The sequence below is a fragment of the Cheilinus undulatus genome, linkage group 20 (genome assembly GCF_018320785.1).
Source record: "Cheilinus undulatus linkage group 20, ASM1832078v1, whole genome shotgun sequence".
Taxonomy (NCBI): domain Eukaryota; kingdom Metazoa; phylum Chordata; class Actinopteri; order Labriformes; family Labridae; genus Cheilinus; species Cheilinus undulatus.
In genome coordinates this window covers 30,864,614-30,881,416 of record NC_054884.1, presented here as the reverse complement: position 1 = coordinate 30,881,416, position 16,803 = coordinate 30,864,614, and the positions used below count along the sequence as shown (strand labels likewise).

Genomic DNA, 16,803 nt, shown 5'->3' with positions numbered 1-16,803 from the left:
TGAAGGTAGAAAGTGTTTTTAATACGGCACCTGCTATTGATGGACTTTAGTAACGAAATGGCTAAGGCTTTGTCTCTTACATCGCCGCTGATCCAAGCGATCCAGCGAGGTTAGAAGCCATTAAAAAGGATCTCTATGAAGGAAGCTGTGATCTCTCTCCTCTTTGCCAATCTACAGACAGCTCCTGGCGTTGATATCCCTTCCATAACATTTTTAATCCAGACCTAAAACGTGGTGTTCATTCAGAGCTTTGATACTAAAACTCAAATAGCCAAATCCATGATAGTATGACTATTTATTACATTTATCATGATGAAAAACTTAGTGGTGTTGCTATCAGTCCTCCATTTTTCCCTCTCTGAAAGTTAAAGGCATCAACCTCCTGTTGGCCTGCTGGCCAATCATGATACGCCGATTTATTCTTCTATTGCAGTGATCATCAACTGGAGGTCCGGAGGCCACATCAAGGCCCCCATATCTTCCCATGTGGCCCAAGAACATGATCAAATTCAAAATATGTGTAGAGGAAATTTTTTGAATTTTTTTGAATTTGGATTTTATTATTTTTTAACAAACTTCGTACCGCTATTCAAACGACTCCAAAAACAATTGAGATCGAATCAGTTTAATCAGAAATGACTTTATGTTTCATCCATTTTTTCGGAGATCCACCTGTTAGCCATTATTAGCTTATATAATTTATGTTAAACACATACAGTATTTATCAGTTCATTCTTTATAAAAAGTGCCGCTTTCTATGGAAAGCAATTTTCCTGCTTGCTGAAATATATACGTTTGAATGAAAACAAAAATTAATATACAAAACTATGTTAATTAGACCATTTTAAAAATTTCTTTAGTGTATTTGAAAGTTTGGCCCCAAAAGTTCGGAAAAAGCCGGCCCTTGTAATGTAGTTGATGACCACTGTTCTATTGTTTTCTTGGTGGTAGCGACCAATCAGGGTCAGCTAAAGATCAACACGAGACAAGGTGTAATCTAACAGTTTGGAAAATAGTCCTTTACAAAAATTAGCTAAAACCGGCTCTGGGTTCCAAGGGCTAAGACGCCCCCTGCTGGTAAGAAATATTCCAGTTATGAAGTACTTTACTTTCAATTTTGTTTTTGAGATTACATGAAATTATTATATAGAATCTTTGATCAAAACATTTGCATAAAAATATGACTTATAAGAACATCGCATTTTCTGTTTCTAAACTTGTAAATTTCAATAAATTATTGTATCATTTACGGTAATTATGAGTGTTTACTTAAGTTTCTCTGACTTATACAATTTTTTATAACATCCCAATGACATGGTCCTTCATATCAGAGTAGAGGAAGTATATTTCAAGCAATTTTTATCTTTTGCATGATTATTTGTCAAAAACATTGGCCGTATTTTTTTGCATTTGTAGCCATATTTCACAGCCTGAGCTGGTACAGGTGTATACGCTCAGCTCTCCCTCTCCTTTACCTCATTCTTCTCTCTCTCTCTCTTTTGTTCCTCCTAGTGTCTGATGTCTATCCCTGGAGTGAAAATATATAGTATTTCAAATGAGATTTGGTTTGTGACCCCTCCACACAGCTGACAAAAGCCTGTGGAGCCTTATTGACCAGAAAGACAAAAAGCAGCATGAAAAAAACACCCACATGACATATTTAAGTGTCACTGGAGAAAATGCAACTACCCCATGGATGTGGCTTTATGATTCCCTGTGGGGTACATTTGTTTCCATGAGGAATAAGCAACAGAAAGAGAGATGGACTACATTCAGGAGCGCGTGACAAAATAATGAAGACATTCATCATTACGTGCACACGGCTTCACAATAAAACTGATGAAAAATGGCCGCTAAGATAAAGAGAATGACCTCCGACTGACAAATGGGTGAACAAAGATCATTGTTCACGATGAAGCCAAACACCTTCTGCCCCTTGGCTTTTTTTTTGTGCTACACAGGAAATGTGATTCTACAAGTCGAGCTCTGACAGATCTGTCAATGGTTGTGATGACTGGGAGGGAGGGGGGTTGGGAGGAGGAGGGGGGGGGCCGTGGCGGCTACTGACCTTGTACCCCTGGTTTATGCCATTGATGAACTGAGGGTTCGGGGCTGTCCACGTAAAACGGATCGTTGTCGAGTTGACCGCCTCGGCCTGCACATTGCCGGGGGCGATGGTGGGAACTTGGATGCACAAGGAGAGGAAGAGATAAACAAGAGAGAGGAGAGAGAAGAGAGAAAACAAAAAGGTGTGAGAGCGGCTCTCGGATGACTGCTGGAAGACTGCCTGCATCTATTTTGATGTTGGTATTGATCGCTGCAGCACAGGTCAGGGCAGAAACGGTCATCACTCGACACCTGATGACACTCACACCTCATAGCCAGCTCTCGGTGGCTTTGTTTGCGACAGAAGGAGATGCTTATGGATTTCAGAGGGCTGTCACACCTGTGTGTGGGCCATATGGAGACCAGTTAATGCTAATGCACATAGACAGCAGTTAGGAGTCGCTTTCACACAGGCACTATGAAGTCAATCAATTTGATCATTTCTTAAATTCAAGATATAAATCTGGGTTCAAATAATGAAAGAGTAACTTTGAGTAAATGTGCATTTATTCTTATTTAGGATGCTCTGACATCTGCACATTGCAGATACTGTATTGGACATCTTTTACATCTGATCTCAGCTTAGGACAAGGGTATCAAACTCAGTCACAGATGGGGCCAGATTCTGAATTAAGGTCTACCCTGAGGGCCTAACGGGTTCAACATTTAACCAAATTGTTACTCTCATTTTTCAGAAGTAATAAATTATGGGGAAAAAAATTAGAACTGACGATAAATGATATCGAGATTTAAAAAGTCAAAATGATAAGTTAAAAGTCTCAAAATATGATATTAAAAAGTTAAACCTATCAGTTCAAAAGCTCAATACATGAAATTAGACATTAAAATAATGCTTTTAAAAGGCAAATGCATGAAAAGAAAGTTACAATCATGTTTTAAGGCAAGAATATGACTTAAATTTTAAAACTGTGAATCTAAAAGGTCAAAATATGAGATAAAAAGTCAAAGATATTAGTGTAAAAGGTCAAAGCAAGAAATTAGATGTTTAATGATTTTAAAAGGCAAATATTTAAAAAAAGCTATAATCATGTTTTTAAGGCAAAAATATAACTTAATTTTAAAAATTGTGCACCTAAAAGGTCAAAATATGAGATAAAGGTCGAAGTAATAAATTGAAAAGTCAAAATATTAGATTAAAAGTCAACATTAAAAGTTGAAAAGGTGAAAATGTGAGATATGAAGTCAAAATAATAAATTGACAAAGTCAAATTATGAGACAAAAAGTGAAAATAATAAATTGTAAAGTTCACAATATGAGATTAAAAGTCAAAATTATAAATTAAAAAAGCTAAATTATTAGATAATATCAAAATTATAAGTAGAAAATACCAAAATATGAGATAAAAAGTCCAATTAATAGATTGAAGTCATAACTGTGCAATGCAAAATTGTAAATGTGAAATGAAAACCTAAATTAAATTCTTTTCCCAGTTTTCTTTATATCGAATTATTTTCACTCTTTATTTTTTCACATTTTTATGACATTAGGATATTTGATATCATCAAGATAATTTTTTTTATAGTGGAGGAAATCTGCAGACCTCATATTTTAGGGCCAGTCATAGTAATAATATTGAGTTTGAGTTTGACACCCCTGGATTAGGGAAAGGAAGGAAAGGAAAGGCTGGAACCATGTCTGTCTCTATTTGTATTTTAATGATGATGGCAAAAGTGACGCATGCTGCCACCTATGCACTTCTACATTGTTTAGATGTCAGTATCAGTGAGTACCCTATTGTAAGCACTCGGACTTGGTCCCTTATTCTTATTCCAACATTGTCTTTTAAATCCCTGTGAGAATACCAAATGATGTAAAGGTCCTGTATCTCGGTTTGATAAAGGGGAATGTTCTTGTAAAACAGACTTTTATCTGTGCAAGACACAGCTCATTGCCTCCAAAAAATAAGGCCTCAACAAATGGATGACTATAGTAAGAGACATTTATGGAAAGAGAAAGATGGCTTTTTCTCCAAGACTTTAAGGAGCAGTGCTTGCTAAGAAATGGATTTTAATCATTAGCTGTCATCAACTCAAAGATGATATGCCGCTGGGAATGGATGATGGTAAAGTCTGGAAAAAAACACTAAAAGACTTTAGAAATCTTAGAAAAATATTATTATAACGTATGGCATCCAACTGTGACTGGCACAGCACACCTCACTTTTACACATTAAATCAACAACAACCACTTGCAACAGCCTCCACTCTCAAAAGTTGAAATCTTGCATGGTTAAAAGTGTAACTTTCAAGTAAACAAGCTAAATGTGGCCGGCTGTTTGTAGTGATTTTGGTGCAATTCCTTGTCTTCGTGTGTACTTCGTATAAACACTTCATCCTTCCCATTTACTATCATTACCATGGCTGTGTTTGTTGTGCTTCCTCCTTCACTCAGCATGATTTCTGATTGGCTATCATGCTGTTTCATGTAACAAGCCTGCTCCTGAACATGTTTAATATTTATGATTTTAAATCACCAACCATCCTTTGAGCACATCAGGGAAACTACAGGACCATCTTGCAGAATAATATTCAGAACCATCTGTTAATCTGGGATTTTTTGACTTAAGGAGAGGGGAGAATTTAGCCCGATTGGCACAATTATCATGTGTGATAATTGCCAATTTTCTAAAAAGTCAAGCATTGCTTAGACTCATCCTCAAGAAGAATTTTGAAACGTTTTATTGTTGAATGGAGGTTGGATTGATCATTTCTGGTGCCTTTCAAAGAGCGAGGAAATTTAAAGTTCAATCTACCATAATTATCATAATTATCATCTGTATTCATGTTTGGATTTCTGTTTAAAACGAACACGTAGATTATCATTAGGGTACCGTCAGTGGGAGCTCATTTGTCAAAGTGTGGATCCCATTCTGCCTGCCCACATGAACTGTTTCTGCAGCAGACACCAAAACGTGCTAAAACATGATCGGTGAATGCAGCTTGGACAAGAGAATAACAAAAGCAGACACCAGAAAACTTCCCAAACTGAAAATCAAGACCTAATTGTAGAGCTTCTACATTTTTATGTAGAATCTGCAACTGGAAACTGAAGTCAACGTAACCTTGGATCAGACAATGAAGGAATTAGTAACTATTTCATAAGGAAATTTGTACACATGATCTACAAACCTCAGTTGCAGAAAAGTTGAGACACTGTGTAAAATGGTAAGTAAAACAGAATACAGAAATTTGTATTCCCTTTAAACCTACTGTATTGAATTCAGCACAAACACCAGCATTCGTGATATTTAGAGGGGTTACTTCAGCTGTGTTTTTTTCAGGTGATCCAGTTTGATTGAGTACGGTTTGGTCTGGTACCCTCACTTGGTGGACAGCCAGATGGCAAGGCTACACCACCAGCTGGATCATTCTCTTTCTAAACAGTGCTGTCCAATTCCCTTTGCAACCCCTCGCCAGGAAAGTCTGCGCCTTTGAGGTCGTCCATGGGGTGGTATTACACGCTAGGGTCATTGATTGTAAATATCATCCTGATAATATTCTTCTTTTGAAATCCACACGATATTTCAAAACAGCAGGTTCCATGTTTGTGTTTATTATGCCTGTCACAGAAATGATGCTTCTTTTGACCAATCAGCACACAGCAGTGTCTCTATTGTTTGTTTAGCTCCTCTGTTTAGAGGTAGATAGGTAAGCATGGCGTCCCTATGGAAGGGTGTCAAAAAATGAGGACAGTTATTTGCTAACAGTTTCAGACTTTTGATATTAAAAACACAAAAAATAATGCAAACTGTACCGTAACAAATTGAACAGGATCGCTTGTTGGAAACAACCTATTACCAATAATACATACAGGTGTTGGAGCAACATGTGCTTCCATCCAGATGAGGACCTTTTTCATTGATGTCCCTGCTTATTTCAATGTCAATGAGACAATGTCGGCACATGGTACAACAGCATGGCTTCACAATACAGTGTGGGTAAGAGACTGGCCTGCTTCTGAGGCAAAAAACTACAATAATAACCATGCAGTTATGAGCAGCTTCAGATGAAAAAGCAAAAAAAGTAAATAATTCCACTTTCAACACTGGCGTCTTCAGTCCTCGGCTGCTTACAGAGTGTTTAGAGAAGAAAAGGCGCCTTGTCCCAACTTTTTTGGAACAGGTCATGAGCATACAATTCAGAATGCAAAAAAATCCCCACATTACAATCGAACTTTAAATTTAATGTCTTTGTGTTAAACTCAATTGCATATAGGCTTAAAAGGATTAGCAAATCACTGAATTCTGTTTTTATTTACATTTGACACTGCGTCCCAGCTTTTTTGGAAATGGGTTTGTAATTCAGTTTCATCACTGAGGTTTATGAGGTTATTAGAACCTACAGTTATGGTCCTGGTGTTAACTATATCCCTCTATGAGGCTATTATATCACCTGTCCTAACATTATAGATGTATTTATTCCTAGTTATTAGGTTGATTGTCAAAGTTATGCACAGATTATAAACCAGCAGCCAGAATTAAGACAACAGCCTAAGTGTTAGGGCGATGATTTATGTTATAGATAAAATATAAAGTGCATGCTTACTGAAGAAATTTCTGATTGTGCTCCTGCAGGGTCTTTCTCCACGGCCTTTTTAATGAATAATGAATAATCAACACTTTGCTTTAAATTAACACATATAAACGCTGACCCAAAGAAAAGGATGCATTCAGTAATTAAAAAAGAAAATAGTCAGCATATCAGCTTTGTGCTCTGATCAATAGCATCGATGATTTGAGCTCTCACCTCCCTGCAGAGTCCACTCAGTGACTTTGTGGCTGAAAACACCCAAACCGGCTCCGTTGTAGGCGGCCACTTCGATCTCATAGTTAGTCCAGATGATGAGGTCCTCCAGCAGAAGGTTGGTCACGTCTGGAGTGGTGATGTTCTTGATCTGGTAGTCCACAGGCAGCCCGGTGAGACGATACCTAACACAAACATGAGTGATCTTTTAATCGTGTGTTTTGTGCACCCTGGATTTGACATTTCAAAAGGCTCACTGACACAGAAAACACATCACAGCTCTGCTTCTGCATGATAAATCACCTGCAGCTAGGGGGAGACAAAGCTCCAAAAAACAGGTAATTAAAACCCACAGAAAGCACCTACTCCGGTTTGGAACACACCTGCTGTTTCACTGGGGTGTAATGAATAAAAAGCCTGACAGAGAAGCAAACTAATTACATGTTTGCAGGATTTACAGTCAGCTGGCAGAAAGCTGACTCAGCCCGTTTCAGTTGCAAAGTTTTCTGACGTTAAACCTGTCATTAAATTTACTCTCAGACTACATTATTCCTACATGAAAATGGTATTTATTGACTCTGTGGGACTCTTTTAGCAGCTAAACATTTAGCAGGATGTTAAAGTAAGGGGTGTAAAATGAGTTATATACTGTTTTTGCTGGAAAAAGACCCTGATCTGTCACATTAAACATGAACAGCAACATACAAGTATTTAAAGTAGTGTTGTAAACATTTTACAGGAATATTTGGAGTACATGGAGAAATGAAAATTTCCTTGTGACTTTCTGCTGTTGAAATCAGATTAAAAATGTCATATGTGGCTTTATTTTAACAGTTAAACAAAGTTATATGATGACATTAAAACTACATTAAGCCAAGGCCATTCAGAAAGTATTCTAACCCCCTTCATTTTTTAAAGTTTGCTATGTTACAGCCTGATGCTACAGCTGAAAAAAAAATCACTTTTATTATCATTAAGCTACACTCAGTAGCCCATCATTGCTCTTGGTCAGTGCTGAGATGTTTCTACACCTTAACTGAAGTCCACCTGTGGTAAATTTCATCCCAAAGAGCACAGTGGCCTCCATAATTCTCAAATCAAAGAAGTTTGACACAACCAGGACTCCTCCAAGAGCTGGTTGCCCAGCCAAATTGAGCAATTGCATGAGAAAGGCCTTAGTAAGAGAGGTGACCAAAAACTTGATGGTCACTCTGCCTGAGCTTCAGAGATCCTGTGTGGAGATCGGACAAAGTTCCAGAAGGACAACCATCACTGCAGCCCTCCACTGATCCAGGCTTTGTGGCAGAGTGGCTTAAAGAAGCCTCGAGTCAGTGCAAAACGCATGAAAGCACGCTAGGAGTTTGCACAGAACTCCACGTGAAAGCTGAGCGGGCATCCATGATTTTACACTGAGGAGACGCTTCCGTCTAGCCACTCTGCCATAAAGGCCTGATCAGTGGAGGGCTGCAGTGACAGATGTCCTTCTAGACCTCTGTACCATCTTCACACAGGATCTGGAGCTCACTTAGAGTAACCACTGGGCTCTTGGTCACCTTACTAAGGCACTTCTCCCTCAATTGCTCAGTCTATCTGGGCTACCAGCTCTTGGAAGAGTCCTGGTTGTGACAAACATCTTCCGTGTGAGAATTATGGAGGTCACTGTGCTCTTGGGAACCTTCATTGCAGGAGATTGTTTTGTATCCTTACCCATCTCCATGCCTCTCAACAATCCTGTCTCTAAGCTCTGTGGGCAGTTCCTCATGGCTCGGTTTTTGCTCTGAAATGCATTGTCAGCTGGGAGGCCTTCCACAGAGAGGTGCGCTCCTCTCCATTTCATGCCCAATCAGTTTAATTTACCACAGGTAGACTCCAGTCAAGGTGTAGAAACATCCCAGCAAAGATTTAGAGAAATGGGAGGAACCTTGGCTAAATTTTAAGTGGTTTTGTAAAGGGTCTAAATACTTTAGTTTTTTATTTTCCATAAAATTGCAAAGATTTCTCCAACTTTGTTTTCACTTTGTCATGATTGGGAACTGAGTGAAGATTAACAAGAATAAAAAAGATTTTTTTCTACTTTTTCAAATTGGAAAAAGTGACGGGGGTTCTGACTACTTTTTGAATGCACTTTGTGTTTATTAGGCAAATTACAATTAAAATTCATATTTCATTCATATTTATGTTAACATAAGGATTTCCAAAGAGAACATTAAAATGATGTCGAGCCCTTTAATGTTCGAACTGAAGCGGAAAAGTGCTTAAAATTTTCAAACTTACAAAATACAAGTTAGAATAATGAACAGTTCTGTTACAGCCTTTATTCTAGCACCTTGCCAAAGTCACATAATGAAGCTGAAATAAGTCCAAACTACTTTTTCTAAGTTTTAATAAGAAAAGTGGGTTTACTTCATAATGACTGGATATTTTTTATACATAAATACAAATTTTGCAATTTCCAAAGCTCCTAAATTCATATATCAATATAACAGTAAATCATAAACAAAACATGTCTACTTAACTTCAAGAATTTGATGTAGGACACATAAAATTAGCACCTTTTTGACAGCTATAAAGTGGATTACTCTGTGCAACCAATATGCAGTGCTGTGAAAAAGTATTTCACCCCTTTCTGGTGTCTTATAAATTTGCAAACTTTTCATATTTAAATGTTTTAGATCATCAGACAAATTTTAATATTGGACAAAGATAACCTGGGTAAATTTTTAAATGATGATTTCATTTATTAAGGGAAAAAAGTCCTTGTTAAATTATGTTTTTATCTGTGATTAACCACATTTCTTTTTGAAAGCTGATCCCAATTTTGTCATAACACCTTCTAAAGAAATTCAATAACAGATGAGAAAAATAGTCATTGACATCTATCAGTCTGTAGAGCATTACAAAGCCATTTTAAGACTCTGGGTTTCCAGCAAAACACAGTGAGAGCCATTATCCACAAATGGAGAAAATTTGGAACAGTGGCAAACCTTCCCAGGAGTGGCCTGCCTACCAAAATGACTCCAAGAGCGCATCGACAACTCATCCAGGAGGTCACAAAAGAATCCAGAGCAACATCTAAAGACCTGCAACACTCACCTGACTCAGTTAAGGTCAGTGAATACAATTAACTGTGAATTAACCAATATTTTTGGAAAGCTGAGTTTGATTTCACAAGTCACACCCTTGCCTGATTACTGCCAGACCTGTTGAATTAAGAAATCTCTTAAATAGAACCTGTCTGACGGAGTGAAGTAGCTTAAAACATCCCAAAAAGCAACACATTATGCTACAATCTAAAGAAAGTGATAAAAACATGAGAAACAAACTGGAAATTAGAATTACAAAACCATTTCTAAGGCTTTAGGACTCCAGCAAACCACAGTAAGAGCCATTATCCACAAATGGAAAAAACTTGGAACAGCTTCCCAGGAGTGGCTGGCCTACAAAATTTGCTTGAACATCAACGACTCATCCAGGAGGTCACAAAACAACAGTGAAAGACCTGGAGGCCTCACTTGACTCAGTTAATGTCAGTGTTCATGATTCACCAATAAGAAAGAGACTGGCTGCCATGGGAGAGTTCCAAGGTGTGTATTTAACTGTTGTCTCTTTCAGCATACTATCATAGAAAATGCATGTCTTACCTGACGATGTATCCTCTGAGGATGCCGTTCTGGTGGCTCTCTGGCGGGGGCTGCCACTGGATCATGATAGACTGGTTAGTCCGACCGCTGGCGATGACGTTCTGAGGAGGAGCGCTGGGTGGCTCCTCCGGGAGAGAGACACTGCAGAAACACAGAGAAAACTGAAGTAAGAGGAACGGAAAAAAAAAACATTGCAGAAAGCTTTAGTTTATTTCAGTCCAAAGCTTTGTAATATAACAGACAGCTTAAATGAAGCATATCAATTCAAAGGTATATTCATGAAGCACACTAAAAACAATCTTTTTCTACCTCTGAAATCTTTCCTTCTCCTTTGCTGCTTTGTGAAATAAAATCCCTGTGAACTTCTGCTCCCAAACACACGCCCTTAACACCACATCTGAGGGAGTCAGAGGCTACTCAGCCACCTAATCGGCATGTATTCACCCTGACAAAACAACCCGAGGAGAGGATTGGTGGAAGGGAGATCAGTGGTGGTGACTTTGCACCATGTGGCGTCGCCTGCCAGCCCCCCTGCAATACACAGACGGAGCCCCCCCGCGGCTCTCCTCTGGCTGAGGAGCTGGCAGCGTGAGGCAGTTTGACAGACTGGTAGAGGGAGGGAGGGAGAGTCGCAGAGAACCTAATGGTGCTGGGACCTAAAATCTCTCCTGTGGCTTTCAGGGAGTTTTCTGTTAGTATGTGAGCGTGTTTACATGTGGATGTGCATGATGTTTGGGGTCTCGGCTCATATCTTTCCTCACAGATTCTTGACTGAGGAGATCCACCAGCAGTTGTCTGGGAAACATGCTCTATGAGCATGGTGTTGTATTAATGATCAGGCTAAAAGTATTCTGGTTGGTTCTTGAGACTTGAGATTCCTCAGAGCTTTTTTAGAAAGAAAAGTTGTCTTTTTTAATCATAGCATCATAGAAAAAAAAAGTTTTAACTGACTTTGAACCAAGGAAGGAACAAAGAGCTTGCTATTAACTAATGTCCAAGAGAAATCTGACAAAAATAAGCCCTTTTCAAACTGCACCATGCAGTCCTTGGTCACAGAGGAATTTACAGATCCACAGTAATAGATGAACCCTGGAATTCCAGGGAATAAATGACTACATTTTTGTTTATTTTCTTGAGAAAAATTCATAAAATGTTTCCTGTTCCTAGCTGTCAGGAGTGGCACCTGGTGTGGTGTTCTGCTGCCGTAACCATCTGCTTTAATGCTTTGGCATGTTATGCATTCAGAGATGCTTCTCTGCATACCACAGTTGGAACCGGTGGTATTTCTAGTTGTTGCCTTTCCATCAGCTGAAACCAGACAGCTCATTCTTCTCTCACCTCTGCTGCAAACAAGGCATTTTGGCCAAAAGAGCTGGATCTTTTCTTTTTTTGACAATTCTCTGTAAACCCTAGAGATGGTTAAGCAGGAAAATTCCAGATGAATACTTCTGGCACCAACAATCATATCAGTGGTTGTTGGCTTTTTTGTTGTCTTCGTTAAGATTTATTTTGGGGCTTCTTCTGTTTTTTTAATTCAGCAAAAAAACACACAAAGTGGACCAAAACCTGTTACAACTTGGCACACAAGGCGCAACCCAATCACCAGATCATCTGCACCCCTTCAGTTTGGAGTTTTAGCTGTGAAGTTTTAAGGAATAAAGCAAAGAAACAGGCACTCAAATGGAGCTAGCTACAGTGGCTCAAATTGAAGAGCCCTTCTGCAGAAGAGGCTTGTTCATGAACGCCACATCAATATTAGTTGCTCACCCCACAAGGTTCATTCTGCTGACAGTACATCACCGTTTCGATTAAAAGCATGTTTGTGACAAAATTAGGGTGTCTCTATTTTTTTAAGAGCAAGGATGTCAAACTCAATCACAGCAGGGGCCGAATTCTGAATTCTGAGGGCCGAGCAGGGTCCACATATAACCATAAACTGTCAACCTCATTCTCACCAGCAATGAATTATGGGGGGAAAAACCTTAGCACTGATGATAAATGAATCTGAGATTGCAAAATGTCAAAATGATAAGTTTAAAGGCTCAAAATCTGAGATAAAAATTCAAATATATGAGCTGAAAAGGTCAAAACATGACATTTAAAGTCAAAATAATGTTTTAAAAAGGCAAATATATGAGCTAGAAAGTTGAAATCATGAGTTTCAAAGGTCAAAATATGAGATCTAATTCAGAATCATCAGTTTAAACCACCAAAGTGAGAAAAAAACATTTTGAGTTTGAAAAAGTGAAAATAATACTTAAAATTTAATAATGAAGATCTAAAAGGTCAAGTAATGAGATAAAGTAAAAGTAAAGAGCTAAAAAGTTCAAAATGTGAGAAAAATTTAAATAATGAGTTTAAAAGGTCAAAACATTATTTAAAATTTTAAAAATTCAGGATCTTAAGGTAAAAAAAATAATATAAAAAAGTCAAAACTGTGAATTGAAAAGGTCAACATACAAAATGAAAATCCCAAACCATAATTTTGCATCATAAATGTGAGATGCAAATTAAGAGTATGAAGTGAAAACAGAAACGTATATTCCCATATTCATGACTTTTTATCTAATTGTTTTAACTTTTAACTTTTTCTAATTTTTATGACTTAAAAAGGATATTTGAAATCATCAAGGTTAAGTTTACATTTTTAAACTGGACGAAATCTGTTGACCTCAAACCACTCTTGTAATAAGAGGATACTATCTGGTGGGCTGGGTATAACTGTACCACGGGCCAGATTTGGCCCCCGGGCCTTGAGTTTGACACCTCTGTCCAAGGGGCTCAGCTTGCCTCTTAGCTCAGTACAAGACTCCTCTAGACTCCATTCATCAGGCTAGACGACACTAGACGCTAAAAGATCTGCAGGGCAGAGTCATTTGGGATACTGATAACTTCCATGCCAGGTAAATTGGGGGAACTTTGGGGGATCATACTCAATGCATGTTGAAGTTTCTGCACTTCAGAGGTCCATTTAGAGCTGTACGGTACTTACTTTCCTTCGTTCCCATTCATTCCTAATGGCTGTCCCCCACAACCTGCCCCCCACGGAGAGCTGGGATCACATGATTGCAAACAACCCTCTTGGAGAAGGGCGCTCACAGTACCAGCAAGGAAGCTACACTATACATTGCAAAAGACAGGTACAGATGCATTTGGAAGATTTTTGGTAAAAATGGGCAAAAACTAGCATTGGTTGTATAGAAAAAAGTGTTAAATTTGTCCATTAAAGCCTCTGTGTTTGGCACTAATATTTAAAAGATGATTTTTGGGACTTTTTCCCTTTATTATGATAGGATAGCTGAAGACAGACAGGAATTATGGTGAAAGAGAGCAGGGACTACATGCACCACCAGAATCAATCCTGCAACCAGTGCGCAAATACTCTCGCGTCTATGTATGGGCTCCTGCTCTACCAAATGAGCTAAAGCGGTGTCTTTTTGGCATATTTTGCTTAGTTGTTTGGGTCTATGGGCCTCGAAAGAGGAAACCACTAAAAAGCGGACTAAAAATTAGTCATTTTGACTCACCTTAAAGGGGCAACGCAGACTGAAACCTCTTGTGTGTAACATGATTACTATTACCATGTACTATATACAACTCATCTTCAAAAATATCCCTTTAAGTCATAGCCAACTAGTCCTCAACACCAAAGTCAGTGAGGTTCATCTGCAATATGTGCGCCATTTTTGGCTCCAAATTTTCACTTTCACTATCAAAACGGCTTATTTATCATGCAAGGTGTACACACAACACTTTACAGCCTTTCATGGATTTATTTAGTTATGAAACATTATGAAAACCCTTACCCTGAACAAAAGATCCTAACCAAGCTCTTACCAAAACAATAATCAGGAAGAAAAAGAGTAAACGAAGAAAACTCAGTCCCCAACACTTCACCCCTGAAGACCCCCATAAGAAATGATGTATTGTAAAAGTAAAATTTGGCATGAGCTCACCGGTCTGTCTCCTTGCTGAACTGCCCCTTCCCCACATCATTGACAGCACAGAGGCGGAACTGATAGGAGCGTGCCGGGATCAAACCGTTCACTGTCACCGCTGTGGACTCTGGCTCGATGTTGGCCAGCAGGATGGCCCAGGGAGCATCTGGAAGGAAGGAGGGCAGGTTTAAAACCACTGCTATGCTGATCAGTCACCTTTATGTCCTATAAAATGTAACATTTTTGTAGAGAAGGAGTCTGACATTTCCAGCAATTCTTGGAAGAGAATTTCACTTTCATTTCTGCAATCATTTTTGTCGCCTCAGGTCACAGTTTTAAATCCTATTTCTTCAAATAAAACAAAAATGTTCCTCTGGAAAAAAGGGAAAGATTGAGAACATCAGATTTTACAATGTCAAAATAAGTCTAACACGCTTGTTACATGCACATCAGTAATCCTTAGTGTAGGTTTTAAATCCAGTGTGGTGTTGAATACTGTGATGGACATTCATAATTGGCCTAAATAATCAATACTTTAAAAATCAATGAAAAATTCTCTTTTAAGTTTGATTCTGTGTTTACTTCTCCTTAAGCTGTTGACATCACAGATGCCTGTCTGCATGGAAATATACCCACATGATTAACATTTGATGTCTTTTTTACTTGTTTGCAGCATTTCTAAGCTGCAACCTATGGTTGATTGATCCCTGCAGAAATGTAAAGCATACAGCCAAAGGCAATTATAGATAACATTGCTTTTAAAAAGAAAAATGGTTCATTTCTATAAAAGAAAACCAATTCACTCTTAGATTTTTGTTAGACAAAGAATATGATTGATTTAGAAGAGTCATTTCCACCTGACTGAATTTGTTGGGACACATCCAGTCACCTCAGTTTTCAAAGTAAAATGCCATCTTCATTTAGTTTGTTTGCTCGGGTCTGAATCATGCTTTTTTGTATATTTATGTCACATGCGCTTGATGTCCATGTGTCCAAATATGTGATGCCCTCTAGTCGGCAGGAAAAAGTAAACTGATCCAAAGCTACTTTCTAACCTCATCATAGGCAGGTATCTACTCAGACTGACGTTGTCTCTAGTCATCAGTTTTTATAAAGTTTGCATCTATCCCTCTAAGGCAAATGATACAGTTTGAAAAGAAGGTGAAATGCAACTCAAAACTAATATCATGATGTAGTGGAGTTGCCAAAGGCGCTTATCAAGACAGCTCAGGAGAAGGTGCAGGTTAATCCTCCTGGAGCATGGACTGCTCGTCCACCGAAGCAGTTTCCAAAGACCCGTCAGGTTTGCCTGTGGATGGCGAGGGTCCATGGTGGCCTTTTATACTGAAGATCTTGGCTCTTTAAATTTTTAGGCTGTTTCTGCTTTTTTTTGAGCCAAGCTTGCTCAACACATCATCATGGAAATACAAACTTGTAAAACTGCAAAAGGCTCTCAGTTGTTGTAATTTATTAATCCTTTTCTGAACAGCACTGGCATCGCTTATTGCACTGTTATAATAATGGATTCTCTTTTGATTTGTATAACTAAAATTTGTGGAAGTGTCAGTTATGCAAAGTTTAGTTTTTATGCTGCTGATATGATCTTCTATATGTCTCTGTCTACTCATACGGTTAAATTAGTTTTTCAAATTAGTCAGTGTGATATTTACAAGTCGGTTAAACTGTTTACCTATCATTTTTTATAAACACAAGCTTGAAATCCTGGTCTATAATGCTTTTTTAAACTGTAATGAACCTCCCGCCACTAGAGGCCGCTGTAGTTCTAGTTAATGTCTGTCTGAGAAGCTCAGCAGTGACTTAGCAGTTAGTGTGTAGTAGGAACTAATGTTGTAGTACTCAAGAATGGTCTTGCTCTTGAGACCGGTCTTGAGACCACATTTTGAATGTCTTGGTTTTGTCTCGGACTCAAGAGCATTTTTACTCAGTCTTGTACTGGCCGGACTCGTGATTTTCCACCAAGACAGGTCAAGACCAGCACTGCTCTGCTGTCATTCGACTTCATTAACGTGATAATAAGGAGAAGCACTTACTAAAACAACAAATAGCTTCACCTGCAAAAACTTGTACATCAGTCCATTTTTACAAGAATTTAGTTGAACAAATTCGTTAAGATTTGAGATTTCTGCATTGCAAGATTTTGCATTTTTGCATGTTGTGCTTTGAAAGAGTTGCAGACACCTTGTTTTTATCTGTCAAATTTATTTTTTTTAGAAAACAGAAGTTAAAAAGAGAATGCTCTTTTACGGTTCAACCTTTTCATGTTTTTTTTTTTTTTAATTAATTTTCATGGTCTTGGTCTCGGTGCACTCTGGTCTCAGAGAGTCTTGGTCTTA

At 38.3% G+C, this 16,803-nt stretch overlaps 1 protein-coding gene across 1 annotated transcript in view; it reads right to left on the bottom strand.

Annotated features, from left to right (window-relative positions):
- sdk2b (sidekick cell adhesion molecule 2b) overlaps positions 1–16,803 on the bottom strand; it is a 179,467-nt gene that overhangs the window by 67,403 nt on the left and 95,261 nt on the right. The window contains exons 14-17 of the mRNA XM_041815899.1: positions 14,468–14,615; positions 10,512–10,652; positions 6,874–7,055; positions 2,069–2,184 (exon numbers count right to left, since the gene is read on the bottom strand). Coding sequence (XP_041671833.1) covers positions 2,069–2,184; positions 6,874–7,055; positions 10,512–10,652; positions 14,468–14,615 — 587 coding nt within the window. The remainder of the gene's footprint in view (positions 1–2,068; positions 2,185–6,873; positions 7,056–10,511; positions 10,653–14,467; positions 14,616–16,803) is intronic.